Source organism: Rhineura floridana, chromosome 6, assembly GCF_030035675.1.
Source record: "Rhineura floridana isolate rRhiFlo1 chromosome 6, rRhiFlo1.hap2, whole genome shotgun sequence".
Taxonomy (NCBI): Eukaryota; Metazoa; Chordata; class Lepidosauria; order Squamata; family Rhineuridae; genus Rhineura; species Rhineura floridana.
This window is the reverse complement of record NC_084485.1, coordinates 101,892,843-101,914,440: the sequence shown is the minus strand read 5'-3', so window position 1 is coordinate 101,914,440 and position 21,598 is coordinate 101,892,843. Positions and strand designations below refer to the sequence as shown.

At 43.7% G+C, this 21,598-nt stretch overlaps 1 protein-coding gene across 3 annotated transcripts in view; it reads right to left on the bottom strand.

Moving 5' to 3' along the window:
* The window catches only part of RAVER2 (ribonucleoprotein, PTB binding 2), a 78,340-nt gene that overhangs the window by 34,996 nt on the left and 21,746 nt on the right, over positions 1–21,598 (bottom strand). For all 3 annotated transcript variants that reach the window (XM_061633320.1, XM_061633318.1, XM_061633319.1), the window contains exons 2-3: positions 10,308–10,374; positions 7,203–7,672 (exon numbers count right to left, since the gene is read on the bottom strand). In XM_061633320.1, the coding sequence (XP_061489304.1) occupies positions 7,203–7,672; positions 10,308–10,374 (537 nt within the window). The remainder of the gene's footprint in view (positions 1–7,202; positions 7,673–10,307; positions 10,375–21,598) is intronic.

Below are 21,598 nucleotides of genomic sequence, written 5' to 3'. Positions count from 1 at the left end.
ACTGCAGCCCTACAAATATCGGCAACAGGAGCATTAGTGGCAAAAGCAGCCGAAGTGGCAGCTGACCTGGTAGAATAAGCCGTTATACTAGCTGGAACTGACAGCTTCAGAGACTCATAAGCTAAAGTGATACATGCCCTTAACCAACGGGATAAGGTAGAATTGGATACTTTATGTCCCATAGACCTTGGATGAAAGGATACAGAGACTCCGTTCGTCGAATCTCTTGGGTCCTAGACAGGTAGGTCTTGAGAGCCCTCCGGACATCTAACGAATGCCAAGCCTTCTCGAGAGGATGGGTAGGATTCGGACAAAAGGAAGGCAAAACAATGTCCTGGTTGCAATGAAAAACCGAATCAACCTTGGGACGGAAGGAAGGATCAGTCTTCAGCACAACCGAGTCCTTATGGAAGACGTAGAGGTGTCGAGCAGAAGACAATGCGCCCAACTCCGAAACACGTCTGGCAGATGTGATTGCGATCAGGAACAAGACCATGAAGGACAGCATACGGAGGGGCACAGTCCTGATGGGTTCAAACGGAGGGCGTTGCAAGGCCTGCAGAACTTTCGGCAAACTCCATGAGGGAAACCGATGGACAACAGCCGGAGAGCGTAGGGCGACTCCCCTCAAAAAACGTTTGATGAATGGATGTGAGGAAATAGGAGCTCCAGTAGAGGACACTGAGAGAATGGACGACAGAGTAGATGCATGTCGGCGTAGAGTGTTGGGTCTAAGTCCCATCATGAAGCCGCTATGGAGATATTGCAGCACCTGTTGCATGGTGGCCTGGGAGGGATCGTGGTGGTGGAACTGGCACCACTTGGAGAAAGCCACCCAAGTATGTTGATAAATACGAGTGGTAGATGGTCTTCTCGAGGCCAAAATAATATCAATCACAGCGTCAGACAGGCCAGCTAACCTCAAGTGTCCCCGTTCAAATGCCACGCTGTTAGATTGAGCCAAGTAGGGTCCTGGTGCCATACTGGACCCTGGGATAGGAGGTCTGGCCTGACTGGAAGTGTCCAAGGCTCCATCATTGGTATTGCCAGAAGATCTGAGAACCACGGTCGGCGTGGCCAAAATGGTGCTATCAGAACCAGCTGTGCCCTCTCGGTTCGCGCCTTCCTCAAGGTTTTGGTTAACAATGGTATTGGAGGAAAGACGTACAAGAGACCGTCTGGCCACGGTATTGTCAGAGCATCTATTGCTTCCGCTGTTGAATCCAGGTATCGGGCAAAGTACCTGGGAAGTTGGCAATTGCGACTGGAGGCAAACAGGTCGATTGAGCATTCGCCGAACCGACTCTGAAGACGATGGAAAATGGCTGGGTGAAGTTTCCATTCCCCCAGAAAAACCTGTTGTCTGATGAGCCAGTCTGCTGTCACATTCCAAATCCCTCTGAGATGTTCTCCTTTCAGGGATTGTAGATGATGATCTGCCCAGACAAAGATGAGGGAGGCTAGGTCCTGCAGAGGACGAGACCTGGTGCCCCCGTCTGTTCAAATGTGATTTTACACACGTGTTGTCCACATGGTCCAAAGGTAACAGAGACTGAAAATGAAGTAGAGCTAAATGTACAGCCTTTAGCTCCAGCCAGTTGATGCTTTGAGTCTGCTCTGTGGTGGACCAAACCCCCTGAACGTACTGGGAGTTGCAGTGGGCTCCCCAGCCGATGAGACTGGCATCTGTGGTTACAACAGTTCTGTGTGGTTCTCTGAACGGCATGCCCTTGGAGAGGTGTTGGGACCTCGTCCACCAGCGGAATGATAGGCGCAGCGCGGGGATCAAGTGAACTTTGCGATGGTTGGAGCTGGCAATGTCCTGTTGAAAGGGCAATAGAATCCATTGAAGATGCCGAGTGTGGGCTCGAGCCCATGGCACAATATGGATTGTAGAAATGAACATTCCGAGCGCCCTGGCTAGAAGCATGACATCTGCTGATGTTTGTTGCATCAGGGACCTTGCGATGCTTGTGATGGCAGTGATGCAATCTGGAACCAGGAATACCATTGCCTGCAGGGTGTCCAACATTGCCCCTAGATGTAGTAGGCGTTGAGTTGGTTGGAGATGGCTTTTGTCGAAGTTGACAAGCCAGCCGTAGGTCTCTGCCCTGGAAGTGTCAGTTCCAGGAGCCCCTGAATGAATTGGGGTCATAGGATCTGAAGTTGCGGCCTCGTCCTGGCCGCGTTCCTCGAAAGGGCTGGTTAGTACGGAAGGAAGGAGATCGCCTGAAAGGCCTGTGGTCGATGTTCTGGACAGTGGCCAGAACCGGTTTGTGGGCGTCTTTGGGATCAACCAGCACTGCCTTTAGAGCTTCCTCGCCGAAGAGTAACGATCCGGAGTAAGGAGCCCTGGACAGATTCATTCTGGCCGCCCTGGACAGATTCATTCTGGCCGCCCTGGACAGATTCATTCTGGCCGCTGAATCAGCTTGCCAGTGGCGAAGCCAGAGGGTCCGTCGAGCGACTATCTGAGCCGTCATGGCTCGTGCCCCCAATTGAGTGGTATCCAAGGTGGCATTGGCCACAAAAGCTGCTGTCTTACGCAACTTTACCAGTGACTGTCTGAGGGCAACAGGATCGGGGCTAGTGTCCTCTAGAAGATCATCTAGCCACATCATAGCTGCTCTGGAGAAAATGGAGGCTGAAGCGGAGGCACGCATGGAGAGGGCAGTGGCCTCATGATTTTTGCGGAGGGCGAAGTCTATTCGTCGCTCAGTAGTGTCCTTTAGTTGGGATTCCCCTTCCCTGGGCAAGAGAGAAGGTGAAACGAGGCGAGCGATTGGTTCATCTATGCCAGGGACGTCTAACTTGGTGGCAAAGTCCGGAGCTAGGGCGTAAAACCTGTCAGCCAGGTTCTTGAAGCGGCGAGAATGGAATGGGTGAGCCCATTCTTCAGAGGCCAATTTGGCAATCGGGTCCGGCACCGGAAGGTAATGTTCAGTAGGTGCAGGGGATTTGAGAACCTTGGCCCCTTTGATGGCTGGGGTGGAGGAAGTTGAAGGCGCAGTCTGGAGACCAAGGGTATTAACTACCCTGCGTGCCAGGGGCTGATAGTCTGAGGCATTAAACAAGCGATACGATGTATCCTCCTCATGATCTGAATATTCGCTCCAATCATCACCTTCAACGTGGTCAGTGAAGGATGATTCCTCCGCATACGAGGCTTCGTCAAAAACTCTGCCTCTGGCTACATCAAAGGGGTTAGGTGAACAGGAAGGATGAGTTTCATGACACGCACGTTGGTCCATGTTGAGTTGGGGTATGGCAGGAACTTGTGGTGGTGACTGCATTTGGGTGAAAAATGCCAGCATGGCTTGAAGTTGGAAGAGGAAATCAGGGGATGGCAGCAGCCCAGTTGTGGTAGATGTTTGTGCCTGAGTGGCTATTGGAGCAGATGTTTGGGACGGTAAAACGGAGGGAGGCTGGTTGGGCGAAGGCTGAGTGTGGAAGCCAGCAAAATCTTCCTCGTCAGAGGAAGCAGCAGGGGAATGAAGTATGTCGCTTATGTGTGCCTGAGTTGCTGTGGTAGTGGTGGGGGTTGGCACAGAGGCATAGCGTGGCCGCTTTGGTTTGCTATGGCTTGAAAGATGTTTTGTCTTAGCCATTGCTTTAACATGCTTAGGCTTAGTCGCCTTAGAGTGTTGCGGCTGGGCTGTTTGTGACATGCCTGGCTGATCTGGCATCATATTGGCTGCTTGCGACATGCCTGGCTGTTCTGCCATCTTATATTAACTTGGGTGCAGTACACGGCCACAGAGGGGGCAGGATGTAAAGACCCGAACTGGCACAGTGTACGACCACAGAGGGGGTAGAATACACTGGCAGATGGCTAAGTGCACGGCCACAGAGGGGGCAGGATGCACTGTGGTATCAGCGTTAAAATAATATAGGCTGTGTAATATAGGCTGTATATTAGGCTTGGTACACGGCCACAGAGGGGGCAGGATGTACAAAATATAGTTCAGATTAGTGCTGTAGGCTGGATTTCAGGCGTGGTACATGGCCACAGAGGGGGCAGGATGTACTGAATATAATTCAGATTTATTAGAAGTCAGGCACTGATATTAAAGCTCCAGCCTTGATGATACTGAATATAATTCAAATTTAGTACAAGTCAGCCACTGATATAAAGCTCCAGCCTTGATAATACTGAATATAATTCAGATTTAGTACAAGTCAGCCACTGATATTAAAGTTCCAGCCTTGATAATACTGAATATAATTCAGATTTAGTACAACTCAGGCACAGATATTAAAGCTCCAGCCTTGATAATACTGAATATAATACAGATTTAGTACAAGTTAGCCATTGATATTAAAGCTCCAGCCTTGATGAAACTGAATATACTTCAAATTTAGTACAAGTCAGCCACTGATATTAAAGCTCCAGCCTTGATAATACTGAATATAATTCAGATTAAGTACAAGTCAGCTCCAGCCTTGATAATACTGAATATAGTTCAGATTTAGTACAAGTCAGCCACTGATATTAAAGCTCCAGCCTTGATAATACTGAATATAATTCAGATTTAGTACAAGTCAGCCACTGATATTAAAGCTCCAGCCTTGATAATACTGAATATAATTCAGATTTAGTACAAGTCAGCCACTGATATTAAAGCTCCAGCCTTGATAATACTGAATATAATTCAGAATTAGTACAAGTCAGCCACTGATATTAAAGCTCCAGCCTTGATAATACTGAATATAATTCAGATTTAGTACAAGTCAGCCACTGATATTAAAGCTCCAGCCTTGATAATACTGAATATAATTCAGATTTAGTACAAGGCAGCCACTGATATTAAAGCTCCAGCCTTGATAATACTGAATATAATTCAGATTTAGTACAAGGCAGCCACTGATATTAAAGCTCCAACCTTGATGGTACTGAATATAATTCAAATTTAGTACAAGTCAGCCACTGTAAATTTGTGTGTAAGGAAGCCCTGTAAGTCTGTCTACAACACACATACAACACACATACAGATAACTTGCAGGGAAGGTATCCGTTGGTTAATAAAGGGGTAACAAAAAAGGCGGGAAATTTGAATTCAACAAAAATGGCGCCCGGAAAAAAGAGCGGGAAAAAATGATCCGAAAATGGCGGAGGGGGAAGAAGCAATGGCGGCCGACTGGTAACGAACTGGGGGAAGGGCTGCCCAGCACAGTCTCACAGGGGGAGGCGCGGGGTCGATAGTCGCACTTGCGGCTCTAAAAAACCCCAAAAGGAGACTGCCAAGAGACGCCTGTGTCGGGAAAGGCAGCAGGAGGGAAGCCGCTGTCGCCGCCGAGTAAAGGGCTCTCCGCGGCGAAATTAAAGTCACGGAGAGAGAGGGAGAAAGAGAGGGCAGGAAGCCGCAGCCGCAAGCTCCCACCTGGGAGAGAACCGCAGCCGCGGTCTCTCCAAGAGCTCCTAAGAGCGCTGCTTGAGACAGCCCAGCAGAGGGAAAAAATAGAGCCGCGAGCTCCCGATGGATGCAACAGAGCCAGGGGGAAGCTCAAAAGCGGACAAAAACGAAGAGAACCGCAGCCGCGGTCTCTGAGGGAACCCTCAAACAAGCCTCAAACAAGTAAGGGAAATAAGCTTAAATAAAAAGCGGACAGAAACGAAGAGAACCGCAGCCGCGGTCTCTGAGGGGACCCTCAAACAAGTAAGAAAGATAAGGTGAAATAAAGGCTCAAAAAATAAAAGGCTTAAAATTGGCCAAGAAACGTAGAGAATTGCAGCCGCAGTCTCTGAGGGAACCCTCAAACTTAAATGGAAAGTTAAACACAAACAGGGAAAGGAAGGACTTCAAACAAATACGCGAAACTTAGCTAAAAGCTACTTGCTACGCTTAAGATCCAATCTTGTTCGTACGAAGGCAAGAATGAACTGGAGAGTGGGAGGGGCCTGACGCCCCTAGTCTTGACTTCAAAGACATTCTTGCCTTCGCACGATAGGTGGAGCTAATACCCGCTGTGATGGCCGGACTCATAGGGAAAATCACACTGTCAGAAAAGACGGATCCCGCCCACTTCTACTTAATGTAGTGATATTTGTGGGTTACAAATACATGAATTCAAAAAATTATGTCATGTGGTATGGCTTAATTTTTAATAAGAAGAGTGGAGCTAATCTTGTCTGAAAATCATACTTGGCCTCTTATATGGAAGTGCTTCCATTGTCCATAGATGTGCAGAGAATTATATATATATATTTGAGGAGAATGTCGTTCTCTGCACATGTGTAATGGCACACTTTCCTAAATAAGTACCGCAGAAGTCATATTGTGATGATAACAACAAATTTTTAAATTGCAGCCCTACCAAGTCAAAAGATTACCAGCCACCATTGCAGTCTTGTACAGAGTTGGACGATTGTTCTATCTAGCTCAGTACGTTGACAATGAATCTGGTACCTTCTCCATGCAAACATATACTCTACAACTGAGCTGTCATTCCTCTCCAATTCTATAAATAGGCAGTATGAAATTGTCTATTATTATTTGCCTTCTTCAAAAAAGATATTATTTTCTTCCCTATCTTTTCCAACATCTGAAGAGATAGGCATATTAGTCTATTGAAACAAAAACTACACAGTCTTCTAGTGTCTTAAAGGCTACCAGACTTCATATGGCAGAAGCTTTCATTAATTACGAGTCCACTTCATCAGACACATCAAGTGCTATCCTCAATTGGTAGGTGGTCATTACTGGTGTACAGTAATAACTTCTAATTTCAGATTTTGTTCTAAACTATCAGAAATCTTTATTATATCTTCTCCAGATTCCTGCATTGAGCAGGGGGTTGGACTCAATGGCCTTATAGGCCCCTTCCAACTCTGCTACTCTATTTCTTGCCCCTCAAAAAACACAATAGACCCTAGATTTATAAGTGAAGTTTTAATTTTTTCCCTAAAGCTGGTTCCTTGAACACCAGTTCTGTTAGTATTGAAGATAACTAAACTATTCAGGACAGTGGCCCAGATGGCCTTTACATAATTTCCAGACAACTAATGCAGGCCAACTATAGATAAATCTAATAAAACCTTTATACTACTCCTGGACCTGTCACAAATCTACTATAATCGTTCACTAGCCTGAATATATTAAGTTGCAAATCAAACAAAGGAAAATCCATGCAGATAGTGTGTTCAAGGCACACAGTCTAAAGAAACAGAACTTTGGCTTTCAAAGACATGCATTTCTACATACCTGGTAAAACACAGGTTTATATTTAGATGAAAAATTATGCATCAGATTCTCTGCATCAGTGTAGTCTATAGGGAGGTTTTCCAAACAAAGGCACTTTGAATGTATGAGTTCTGGAGTTAACTGATTAACATCCATCCACTGGGCGAAAAGGACATTTCCACCTAGCCGTTTCCCTAAAAGGTCCAACCTAGCTTTAGCTGCAGAATCCTTTTTCATGTATTCCACAAAACCATAGCCCTTTGAATATCCAGTGACTTCACTATAAATCAAGAAGTGTCTTTCAACATTGCCATAAGGCCGCACCAACTCTTCAAACTCTTGTAATGTATAGGAGGTAGGCAAGTTGGTAATGCAGAGTAGGGCATCAGTTGGCTGAAGATGTACTGATATTTCTTTTCCTCGAAGGGAGTACTGGTGAAATAATTGTATTGCATTCTGAGCTTGCTCTCCATTCAATAAAGTAACAAAAGCTGAAAGATAGCAAAACCAGTAACATATTTACATACTTTACCACAATTCATCTTCAGCTACAATGTTAGTTTGATGGATGAGTCTTGGAGAAAGAAAAGCACAAGAATTTATTACAAAATGGGCGGCTGACTTTTGTGATGCCCCAAGACAAAAAATCAGATGCTATTGCTTATATTTTTCTGAATTCTGGATCAAAGTAAGGATTTAGAATTCATGATTATAATTCTCTTAATTCATCAAAATGTGGATGTTCTATTTGCAAACAGTCACATCCACACCATACATTTAAAGCACATGACTTCCCCTGAAGAATCATGAGAACTGTACTTTGTTAAAGGTGCTAGGTAACTGAAGTTCCCAGGTTTCTTTGGGGGAAGAATGTGTGCTTTAAAAGTATGGTGACCTATGTTGCTGGATTTTCCTATAACTCCCATTTTAAAATCCCAGGCCTTTTGTAAGAGTTCCTGGAAGATGTTTTACAGGAGATGGCTGGGGCAGGGAGCCTCTTGAATGAATGCCATATTGTTTATAATTCATTGTGCCACCATCCTAAACCAATCACATAAATAGTTCTTAGTTTTATAATACGCTGATTCTATATTGTACAATCACAGTACAAGCCATGCTTACTTAAAAAGAGAACATTATTTAATATGTGTGGGCACACTTTAAAGATTAGTAGTAGTGTAGCTAATAGCTCAAGCCTAACACAACTGTGAAATTTTAAATAAAAACTAAGTAACATGGAATTCACCTATTAATTTCTATACCTATTGTTTTCACCCATGTTTTTTGTCAAAAATTGTCATGATGTGGCTCTGGGGTGACTGTGCTGCCTCATACACTGTAACCTTTTAAAGTTATTGTGGACATATATTTCAATAGAGCCTTTTCCTGAAATTCAATTCCAGGAAGCTCCGGTTGCAAGATTATGGTTTAAAACAGAAAACATCTTTTATTCTAGATTGCCTATTAATCATCTGCTTCTACTGAACACCAAAGCTCAAGCAGAAATGAAACTGGGTGGTAAGATGATACCACTGTGAATCAGGAATGCTAACATTTTCTTTCAAGCCTGAACAATCAGAGGTTACTCTATCATTAAGTATAAGAGGTTTGCTAAATAAATTATAAACATAGTCACACTTTTAAAAAAAGCAGGTTTAACTTATTTATTACATTTATACCCTGACCTTTTTTTCATCCTAGAAACCCAAGGCAGTTTACATATGGGTTCCCACGCAATCTCCCATCCAGGCACTGACCAGACCTGACCCTGCTTAGCTTCAGTAGGGTGCTGGTCTTGTGTGCCTTTAGACCATAGCCTGGGACCAGGAATTATAAGCTGAGTACGTTGTATACAAATTAAACACATACACAGACAAGAGCATGGTTTTGTCTAAATGTCACTGTATCATTAAGACTTTGGTCTAGATCAGAGGTTCCCAAACTGTAGTCTGTTCTGTGCTGGTGGTCCACGGCATGTCTGAAGAATGGTGGGAGCAGCAGCTGCTCCATCATTCTAAGGCTTTGCGAGGTGGAACTCGTTTGCTAGCCTCGGGGGAGGAAGGCTGCAGAACAATCCACATTCCCCTCTCTTCTAAATCTATTTCATTTTGGAGGTGCAGATAACTAGATGTGAAAAGTCCCCTGTAATCGTGGAATGGTAGCAACGGCTGCCCAACCCTCCAGCCCTATCTGCAGTAAGTGCAGAAGACCAGGTAGTCTGTCTCTCCAAGGCTGAGGTTCATTCTGGTAGCCCTTCCTGCTCTTTCTTCTAGTGTTTGTCCTTGTGCACCAAAGGTCTGGTAGTCACCAAGTCAGTTAAACAAGCAAGGGCCTGACAAACAGCACTCTTCCTGTCCTAACACAAGATTCCCCTCTTAAGCTCTCCACACTTACTTTTCCTTTCTCCCTGTTTACGGCAAAAAGGGTGTAAGTCAAACTCTGTTTTAAGAGCTTGTTTTCCCTCTGCCAGGCTCAGGCTGCCTAAGCCAGCAGTAGCCCCGCTTCTGAACTGAGTTTGGAACAGGGGTAACCGACACCAGTTTAACTTAAGCTGGTATACGTTTTGCTGATTTCCTGTACTTAGTATTGCTCTGTTACGAACATTTAAAATAGAGGTTGACTCACACCACCCTTTTTGCCTGGGTAAGTTCTGTGGGGTTGGTAGGTCGCATGAGTAAGCCAAAAGAGGTTTGGGATAGATGTGAATCTCTCCTTGTCCCATCATGCCTTTTTGGGGGGATGTACACTGGCAAAGGTTCTGTTGGCTGAACCCCAGAGGGACTTACACCAGCATATCCCCTAGGACAGCCTTTCCCATCCTTTGGGCTCCCAAACGTTGCTGGACTACAGTTCCCATAATTCCTGACCATTGGTTAGGAAGGCTGGGGCTGATGGGAGCTGTAGTCCTGCAACATCTGGGGACCCAAAGGTTGGGTAAGTCTGCCCTAGAATGAAGGAATTATGCCAGCTAAGCTCAGCTGTCCCAGGACAGTCCAAGATCCACCTATTCCAACACACTCGCCTTGGGTTTGGGTTATGCTGTTAACTAGTTATTCATCTATTAACAATATATACAGATTATATACATTTATATCAAATCATGTATCCTTTGTTCCTGGTTCTTACCTGTTCTTTTATTTTTGTCCACATAACAATATTTCAATTCAAAGTCTTTTAATAAATCATGGATTTCCTGGAGGGCAAAAACAAAACAAAACAGGCAATGTATCAGATAGCAACTCAGTACACTGAACATTTTCATGTTGATGTTAAGGCATGAAAAGAGTTCCAAATAAAGAAGTACTCCACAGACGAGCTGGTGAACAAACATTAATTAGGAAGGAATATGACTGAGCAGCGAACTCTGCCCTTTGAAAAGCAGAGTTCTTAAAATAGTTACTTTTTGCATTATGACAAAAGCTGCCAGAGTGGCACACTGAGCTGCCAGATAAAGATTATACTGCTAATAATGCAATTCAAAGGCATTTTTTCTGTATAACAAAACTCATTCTTGCAATAATATCTCTTACTGAGATAGCTTTGTTCTTTATAGAAATGCAACATCACAAATAGTATCTTAGATCCAAACTTCAACAGACACATTTTCATGAAAGATGTGGCATTAAACACTGTGCCAATTAGTGTTAGCAACGTATATGCTACCAGTATTTTATTATGTGTTTCTACAACACATCAAGCCTGAAACTATGCATTTCACCATTACAAACAAGGCCACAGAGAAGTATAATTTGAGAACAGAATTATTTTTAGCATCTCAGTGAACTTATACTTTTCATATAATGCATGCTCCCTCCTCTATAATTAGGCAATTCTTAGCAAACCCCCATGGAATGCAGTAACTAACACCTGTTTCACAGGTGCTAAATGCTTCTCTTTTTTCCAAGGGATTTTGCATCCTCTTCCTCTTGTGTATTGAAAAGAAAGGAAGGAACTGCCCATTAATTTATCAGAAAAGTAAAACATTCGAGTGGTATAGGGCTGGACTCCTCTCTAAATACCAGTTTTATATTTCTCATGTACTTACTGACCCAAAGTTTCAACAATTCTACTACATATTTATATAATGAGGCATTGCAGCAATTTGATGTCAATGCCTGCCCATATATTTTATATTCAGTCTGTGATTTATTATCTTGCACTTGGTACTGGGTTTAGACATAAAACAACTAGGGAGAGGATACAATGAATATAGCTACCATAATCAGACTGGTAAAATCAAGGAAGTTCCAAAAGGGATTGTTCCATAAATTTTCCTCAGTAGACAAGAATAGGCTTGTTCCATAGTTAATGGTTGACTGTAAATGTACCAATCTGGGCTGTTTTGCTCCTCCCTGCAATTCCACAGGGGAAACAAAACCACAGTTCCTGACTTAATATTATATCTGAACCAGGGATTGTGGTTTGTTTCGCTCCCAACAAACCATAATCTGTAGTCAAGGTTTGTTTCACTGTGATGTATGAATTAGCTCAATATGTAGATAGATTTTTTTCCCGGTAATAAAGGGAACAGAGTTCACAGAAACTTTTACTTCAGGAAGAGATCTTTATAGCTGCAAGGAACAGGGGCTGCACACCTTGTCCATAAGGATATTCTAGAAGAGCAAGAAAAGATGAGAAAGGGTAGTGACTGAACAGCAATAGCGAAAGCCCACAAAACAGGATGAGATGCAAATATCTTATTATAAAAAGAACTATGTCTACTTCAGTGATATAAAAAGCATTACCACTACCACCACCACTACCAACACCCTCTTCCCCTGCCCCAAATTTGACTGATCTGGCACCAGAGCCTGAATGTGCAAATGATGCTTGTTACTTATCGTGGAATGGACAAGAGAATTCTTTCCTTGTAAGCTGTCCTCTGGGCCTTACTCTCCTCACATTTTGCTTGGTTTGTAGCAAGAGACAGAGCGTTGCCTGCAAGGACTTACTCCCTGAGCTAGCTTCGCTCCTTAAGATACAGCCAGCCCCAGAATACAACAGTAACTGCACAAAGTTTCTATGAAGAGATTACATTTTAAGGTACAAATAAAAGTGTTATTTCCCTGTTTGCTGGTCACATTCAAATATGTTGGACTACGACCTGGGAGACCAGTGTTTGAATCCCGACACAGCCATGAAGCTGACTGGGCGACCTTGGCCCAGTCACTGCCTCTCAGCCTCAGAGGAAGGCAATGGTAAAACCCTCTCAGAATACCGCTTACCATGAAAACCCTATTCATAGGGTCACCATAAGTCAGAATTGGCTTGAAGGCAGTCCATTTCCATTTCTAAGAGCCAAACTGCACATTACATTAAAATGTTTTCAACTAATGTGCAACTGGCTATGCCTCTTTCTTTATAAAGGCCATGTAGCATGGCCTCTCAATCTAGGTAAAGACTGTTGTGCAAGAGGAGGGTCTAATCCTATTCTGCTGGGTCATTTCCTGCTAAAAATCACCTCTGAAACTGCTACTTGTCTTGCAAATAGCACCTTTGGAACAAAAAGCAGTTTTGTATGGTGACTTTCAGTATGACTGCGCAGGGGGTGGTTGCCCCTCTCCCTTGTGTCACAATCAAAATCCGGATCTGCCCTAGTAGCTTTAGCTGGATCAGCTCCTAGTAGCTTTAGCTTACCTGTGATCCTCCAGATGTTATTGGACTTCAGCTTCCATCAGCCCCAGACAATGCATGTATGGGCAATGGGAGTTGGAGTTTGACAACATCTGCAAGCCCACAGGTTAGCCACCCCATTCTAAAGAAAGAGACTGGCCAGTTTTATTTATTTGATTTTTTGCCCACACTGCCTCTGAAAGGGCAAACAATGAAATGGTAAAAAAAATTCAAAACTATCAAATAGCTTCACAGCTAAAGAATTTTAAGGTTGCCAGGAACAATATTTTTCAACCATCAAATGCCTGGGTGGTTTTAAAATTCCAACTAAACGTTTATAATTGGGGGTAACAGATGCACCCACTTGGGAGGGTTTTCCATAAGCAGGGGGCCACTACCAAGAAGGCCCTGTCATGGGTCAGTGCCAGCACATTACTTAAAAACATTTTTAATGCAATGTGTAGTTTCACCCTAAGCAAGACTGAATCGGCCTTGGTCATCCTGATGGATGACCTTTATCGGGAAGACAGGGGGCGTGAGACCCTGTTATTCTTACTTGATCTCTCAGAGGCTTTTGATACCACTGACCATGGTATCCTTCTGGGCTGACTTGTTGAGATGGGTATTGGAGGCACTGTTTTTACAGTGGTTTCAATCCTATCTCCAAGGTCGTTTTCAGAGAATAGCATTGGGTGACTGTTTTTTGGCCCCCTGGAGGTGGTGCTGTGGGGTGCCGCAGGGTACCATCTTGTCCCCCATGCTGTTTAACATCTTTATGAAGCCCTTGGGAGTGGTTATCAGGAGATTTGGGGCAAGGTGTCAACAGTATGCTGACGATACCCAGCTCTATTTCTCCGTAACATCTGAATCAGGAGAGGCCGTGCAAGCCCTTGACTGCTGCCTGGACTCGGTGGTGGGCTAGATGAGGGCCAATAAACTGAGTTTGAATCCTAGCAAGAGGGAGGCACTGTGGGTTGGTGGTTCCCAAGTTCAGATAATTGGTCAGTTGCCTGCTTTAGATGAGGTCATACTCCCTCTGAAAGAGCATGTCCGTAGTCTGGGGGTGCTCCTGGATCCATCTTTGTCACTAGAAGCCCAGGTGACCTCCATGGCCAGGAGTGCCTTTTACCAGCTTCGGCTGATAAGACAGCTGTGGCCGTTTCTGGACCAGGATAGCCTGACCACTGTTGTCCAAGCACTGGTGACCTCCAGGTTGGATTACTATAATGCTCTCTATCTGGGGCTGCCCTTGAGGTTGGTCCATAATTTATTTATTTTATTTATTTTATCCAGCTTATATCCCGCCCGACTAGCAAACAGCTCTCTGGGCGGCAAACATAGAAACATATACAATAATAAAATTACAAGATCAATATAACAAATATAAAAGTACATCATCTAAAATACCAATTACAACATTTACATAAATAACTTAGATTAAAATGCCTCAGAGAAGAGAAAGGTTTTAACCTGGCGCTGAAAAGATAATAGTGTCGGCACCAGGCGTACCTCCTTGGGGAGACTATTCCACAATTCGGGGGCCACCACTGAGAAGGCCCTAGATCTTGTTACTACCCTCCGGGCCTCCCTATGGGTCGGGACCTGGAGGAGGGCCTTCGTAGTAGACCGTAGTGTACGAGCTGGTTCATAACGGGAGAGGCATTCCTGCAGGTATCATGGTCCCGCGCCGTATAAGGCTTTATAGGTTAATACCAACACTTTGAATCTGTCCTGGTAGCATATTGGAAGCCAGTGCAGGCGAGCCAGAACAGGTGTTATATGCTCAGACCGCTTAGTTCTTGTTAGCAGTCTGGCTGCACTAGCTGTAGCTTCCGAACTGTCTTCAGAGGTAGCCCTACGTAGAGCGTGTTGCAGTAGTCCAAACATGAGGTTACCAGAGCATGAACCACTGATGTAAGGTCCTCCTTACTCAGATAGGGACGTAGCTGGGCTACCAACCGAAGTTGGTAGAACACATTCCGTGCCACCGAGGCTACATGGGCCTCGAGTGATAGGGAAGAGTCTAAAACGACTCCCAAACTACGAACCTGATCCTTTAGGGGGAGTGTAACCCCGTCCAGGACAGGGTATGTATCCACCATCTGACCAGAGAAACCATCCACCAGCAGCATCTCAGTCTTATCAGGATTGAGTCTCAGTTTGTTAGTTCTCATCCAGTCCATTGTCGCATCCAGACAACGGTTCAGCACATTGACCGCCTCACCTGAAGAAGATGAAAAGGAGAAGTAGAGCTGCGTGTCATCAGCGTACTGATGACAACGCACTCCAAAACTCCGGATGACCGCACCCAACGGCTTCATATAGATATTAAAAAGCATGGGAGACAAGACCGAACCCTGCTGGACCCCATATTGGAGAACCCATGGGGTCGAGCAATGTTCCCCAAGTATTATCTTCTGGAGACGGCCCACCACGTAGGAGCGGAACCACTGCCAAGCAGTGCCTCCAACACCCAACTCCGCAAGTCTCTCCAGAAGGATACCATGGTCGATGGTATCAAAAGCCGCTGAGAGATGAAGGAGAATCAACAGAGTTACACTCCCTCTGTCTCTCTCCCGATATAGGTCATCACACAGGGCGACCAAGGCCGTCTCAGTGCCAAAACCAGGTCTGAAACCCAACTGAAGTGGATCTAGATAATCGGTTTCATCCAATAGCGCCTGGAGCTGGTCAGCAACCACTCGTTCCAAGACCTTACCCAAGAATGGAACATTTGCCACTGGTCTATAGTTGTTAAAGTCCTCTGGGTCCAAGGAAGGTTTTTTCAGGAGTGGTCTCACCGCCGCTTCTTTCAGACAGCCAGGGACCACTCCCTCTCGTAAAGAGGCATTTATCACTTCCTTGGCCCAGCCAGCTGTTCCATCCTTGCTAGTTTTTATAAGCCAAGAGGGGCAAGGATCAAGTACCGAAGTGGTTGCACGTACCTGTCCAAGCACCTTGTCCACGTCCTCGAACTGAACCGACTGAAACTCATCCAACAAAACATGACTAGACTGTGCTCCAGACACCTCATTAGGACTAACTGTCATAAAATGGGAATCTAGGTCCCGACGAATGCGTAAGATCTTATGCTGGAAGTGCTTAGCAAACTCATTACAGCGGGCTACCGATGTATCTACCATGTCCTGTGGGCCAGGGTGGAGTAGCCCTCGGACAACTCTAAAAAGCTCCGCTGGGCGGGAGAGAGATGACTTAATAGTGGCTGCGAAATGTTGTTTCTTCGCCACCCTCACCGCACCTACATACCGCTTGGTAGAAGCACAAACCAGCGCATAATTGCATTCGTCGGGAGTTCGTCTCCAACTCCGCTCAAGCCGTCTCCTATCTTGCTTCATCGCTCTTAGCTCCGGAGTATACCAAGGAGCTGTATGAGCTCTACAAAGGAGAGGGCGCGCAGGAGCGATCGTGTCCACTGCCCGGGTCATCTCTGCATTCCACAGATTAGCCAGGGCTTCGACAGGAGCGCCAGTCCTATCAGCCGGAAAATCCCCCAGAGCCCTTTGAAAACCATCAGGATTCATTAGTCTCCGGGGGCGGACCATTTTAATAGGTCCCCCACCCTTGCAGAGGGAAAAGGCCACTGAAAGTCTAAACTTCAGCAAGCAGTGATCTGACCATGACAAAGGGAGAGATGTAAGACTCCCCACATCCAGATTACTATCCCCATGTCCAGTAGTAAAAACAAGGTCGAGAGTATGCCCCGATGTATGTGTTGGGCCACTAACATGTTGAGACAGCCCCATGGTTGTCATGGCGTCCATGAAGTCCTGAGCCGCCCCAGACAAAGAAGCCTCGGCATGGATGTTGACATCCCCCAGTACTAATAGTCTGGGGGATCTCAACAATACCTCCGAGACCACTTCCGTCAGCTCAGTTAGGGAGGCCATTGGGCAGCAAGGTGGACGGTACACCAAAAGGATTCCCAGTCTGTCCCTCTGGCCCAACACAAGGTGCAAACACTCCAGACCCGTAAGTTAAGCTGGTGCAAAATGCGGCGGCAAGACTGCTCACTGGGGCAGGGTATCACCAACATGTCACCCCACTGCTGAAAGAATTGCACTGGCTGCCCATTTAATACCAGGCCAAGTTCAAGGTTCTAGTTTTGGTGTACAAAGCCCTATACAGCTTGGGACCAGGATACCTGGAAGACCGTCTTATCCCTTATATGCCCAGTCAATCACTGCGCTCTGCAGGTGAGGTCCTCCTGCAGATACCATCTTATCAGGAGGTCCGTTCCGCACAACATAGGAAACGGACCTTTAGTGTGGCGACACCTACCCTGTGGAATTCCCTCCCCTTAAATATTAGGCAGGCACCATCTCTGTTATCTTTTCAGCACCTACTGAAGACTTTCCTTTTTCAACAAGCCTTTTAAGTTGAGACCTATCCCAGTCTGCGTCTGGGTTGGAATTGCTTTTTAATATGTTCTTCTTTTAAAAATGTTTTTAATTTTAGATGTTTTGAAAGCTTTTTTTAAGTAACATTTTTGAAGATGTTTTGTTTTAATGTGTTTTACAGTTTGTTTTTATGATGTTTTAATGTTTTTGATGCTTTTGTTTGCCGCCCTGGGCTCCTGCTGGGAGGAAGGGCGGGATATAAATTTAATAATAATATTAAGCACTTCAGACACTAACTCACACATACACTCTACCTTGTAGGGATCTAAAGAAACTCAGTTTGTTATAAAAACATCTTTCCACTCTAAAAGAGCACAGTCCCACCTTGCCAACCTGCTAATTCAATATACATAGTTTAGTGGGTAATGGGATTGGATCTCAGTAGCATCAAGTGTATACTTTTTAGTCAAATTGAATACTAGTCTCTTATTTCACCGGTTAACAGCTGTCAAATGCCGCATTAATAAAACATGATGATGCTCCTCAGACTATCTACACACACTGATAGTATGTTATTACTGCTACTCAGCAATCTGATACACCTGCCTTATGGTGGGTTTATGCACGAAAACAAAATGGTGACCAGAACAGAGATTCTAACTGCTTTCTATGAGTGGAAAGTACACTTGTTTGAGGTCTTATATAATCCTTATCACTAAATAACCTGCATCAAAAGGGGAGAAATCGCAAGTACAGAACCACCTTTTTTCTGCAAAGTATATCTAATGATTAACAGAAGGTATGGAAGCAAGCGTGCCCAAAATTCACACAAGTACCTTCAACATTTGTCAGCACACATCATTCTCCTAGGAATAGTCCATCAAATAAAAACTCACATCTATATATAAAAAAGTTTTTAAAATGTTTCACAGACTAAACTGACCTGCTAAACCTATCTTTATTTTTCATTTTTTATTTTTATGCTGCCTTTCTACATCACTGCACTCAAGGCAGTTTACAACCATAGAAATGACAAAAATATACAAAGGTAATCATACGATCATCCTATAATGCTACAAAATATAAAGTAATACAAAATAAGCTTAAACAACAAATGTTACAAAAATACACAATAATACATATACAACTGTAGCACCAATACAGATTACTATTAAATAAACCCCATCTCAATGAATTTATATTCATTAATAGGCACAAAACCCTTGCAGTTTATGAACGTATTTATAGCCAACACATATTTCTATCAAACTTTAAAAAGTAGGGAAATAGGGCACCTATAGTGAATGCACCAGGGGAACAGGGGACCTGACCTCCTCACTCAGATATTATACTGCCCTACAAATTTGTAAAAATGCAAACACAATTTGGGTTGGTCTCTCACAGTCCAATCCACTTCCAGTGCAGCTTGGAAGAATTTGGTAACATGTGCCTCTGAGCATATGGTGAGTGGTGGCAGCACCTGCTATCTCCAAAGATGTAGAATTACATTTTTGTATTTTTGTTGGTGTTCCTTTTACGTTGCTTCTTTCCTCTTACTACTGTTTCTACAGAGAATCTAACCCAGAAAATTATATTTCTTTCATTTTTCATCCTAGAAATCTGCAAAGCTTTTTTATTGGTCAATGTCATATGATGGTGAAGACAGCCTTTTGTGTTTCAAATTGGAAGTTATGTTCTATTTCTATTTTGGGAGCATTAACAATTGAATCTGAAACTGCAGTCTGACGTAAAATTAGACTGATAACCATATGTTGCTACTTAAGCAGTGAAAAACAAACTTGGCCTGCCCAAGATACATGTTTTCAGTCTGCTATGCTTAAACCACTTAAGGAAAGGTGGGCATAGTCAATTAAAAACATAAAGCGCACCTAGAAATTTGCTAGAATATATTTTACCTCCCACTGTTTTATCTTGTGCAAACTGAGACACTCCTCATGTCCACTGGAGACTATTCTGCAGAATAGTCAGTGCCATTATTCCACAATTGTTTTTGGAGTTTTTTTAGTGTAAATTTTGCAAAGTATGTACTTCACATATTCACAGAAACAGAAGCAAAAGAAAATGATATACTATAGGAAACATCACTAAAATTGAAAAGTAGATCAAACATATTTAAAGTGACTATCTGAACTATATCAACAGTCTTACTAATGTTGCTTCCTCCCTGATAAAACAAGATCAGCACAGCACATGCCTTGTTTGTTATTTGGGCTGATTGCACCATGTGCTCAAAGGCACGTTACCAAATTTTTCCAAGCTACACAGGAAGTGGACTGGACTGTGAAAGACCAACCCAAATTCTGTTTGCATTTTTCATGTTTCTGATTATATTCACAATTGGAAACCATCTTTTTTTTTATATACAAGAGATATATAAAGCAGGAATTAAAGGACGTCTTCTTCCTCAATTATATTTTGGTACACAATACATCTCCTCTGGTACATCTCACTCAAGAGGGGTCGGAATAGTGTTAGCAAACCATATAGATTTTAAATTACATAAAGTTCTAAAAGATAAAGATGGCAGATTTATTTTTATTTCTGGTCACTTAGATAATCGTCAAGTGACCTTAGCTTCAATATACTCGCCAAATTTCTGGCCAAAGGAGTTTTATAATTAGAACAATGAAAAGACTTATTAAGTTTGCAACTGGGGATATTATTGTGGGGGAAGATTTAAATGCAGTTTGTAATGTAGATCTGGACAACAGTACGGTTAAATCTTTGGGTTCATTTCAAGGGAAAAGTGGAATAGTGGATATTTTATCCCGGTTTAATTTGATAGATGCTTGGCGTAAAGTGAATATAGGGATTAAAGATTTTACATATTTCTCTCCCCATTTTTACTCCTTTTCCACTTACCTTAACATTATCAGTTACTCAAGCTAATATTCTTCCCAGGATTGTGTCAGATCATGCTGCGGTTGAGGTTCTTATTAAGATGTCCACAGATAACTCTTTTAGTACCTCTTGGAGACTTGATCCTTTTTTATTGAAGGATCGATTGGCATCCCAAGCTTTGGCTGGAGCCCTCAAGGACTACTTTTCTTTTAATATTACTCCAGAGGTACACTTTAATACAATATGGGATGCAATGAAACCAACTGTTAGGGGGCATTGTATCGCAGACGGGGTAAAACGTAAAAAAAGAGTGGATCCGATTAAACTACAATTATTGGAAGAGATCAAATCCCTGCAACATCATCACAAAAGCACGAATTCCAAACAAGTTTATACCAAATTATGTAGAAAACATAAAGAATTAGAAGCATTGAACTCTACCAAAATAGCCAAATCATTATGGTTTATAAAGCAAAAATATTATGAATCTAGCAATAAAAGTTCCAAGTTACTTGCAGGTGCATTATGTTATCAACATCAAATCTCACAAATTCCAGTAATTTATATGGAAGAAGAGAAGCATACTTATGACCCCAAAGTCATTAATATTACATTTGCTAAATATAATAAGGAATTATATAAATCTACGCCTAAGAAAGAAAATTCTGTTACAGATTACCTTCAAAGTTTCCAACCTCAATACTTAACAGAAGACCAAATAGTAAGTCTCAACTCACCTATAACAACGGAAGAAGTGGCTATAGCTATTACAAAATTAAAACAAAATAAAGCCCAGACGGGTTTGGTAGTTCTTTTTATAGTAAAACCAAATAAGGACAGGAGAAAACTGGAATCATATCGGCCTATAAATTTACTAAACCAAGATCAAAAATTATTTACTTCCATAGTAGTGTCGGAAGGCAGAGCTGGGGTCCCAATCCCGGGGAGCTGGATCCCGGAGAGTTGGGAGAAGAGTATTCGGATGGATGGCAGAGGGAAGGGGGAGGAACTTCCCCCCTTTGGAGTGAAGACGAAACAGAGGAACTGCCAGTGATAAGGTCATTTAGCAACGGGGAGCCTGAGCCCTCCCTGGACATTCTCACGCCTCCCCCTCTTTCAGGCTCAGAGCAAGAGGGGGAAGAGGGAGGGCTGCTCACAGCCGAAAAGCGGGGAGGCAGTTTACCATCAGCCCCTCCCCTATCCCCCATCCTGGAATCGGAAACTTCAGAAGAGGAGGGGGTGATGCTTCCCCCCTCACCGCGCACACGCAGACAGCTGAAAAGACAGGAGAGAAGGGGGGAAGGCGGGCAGTACCTGAGGGGCAGTTAAGGAGGAGCGAAAGATTGCACGCCCGTTTGGACCTTTCTTAAAGAACAGGCAGGAAGAAGTCCCTTGCTCTGTCAACTTTCTCCCAATGCCGCAGGACCTGTATCCCTGTATTGATTCATGAGAAAACGCAGTCTTTGTTTGGACATTACCCTAATAAAACACGAATTAACTACAATTGTTGGTCTGGTTCCTGAGTCACATCCTGGGCCTGACAGCTTGACAGAGCCACCTAAATCACCCTCAACGCTCTCTTCA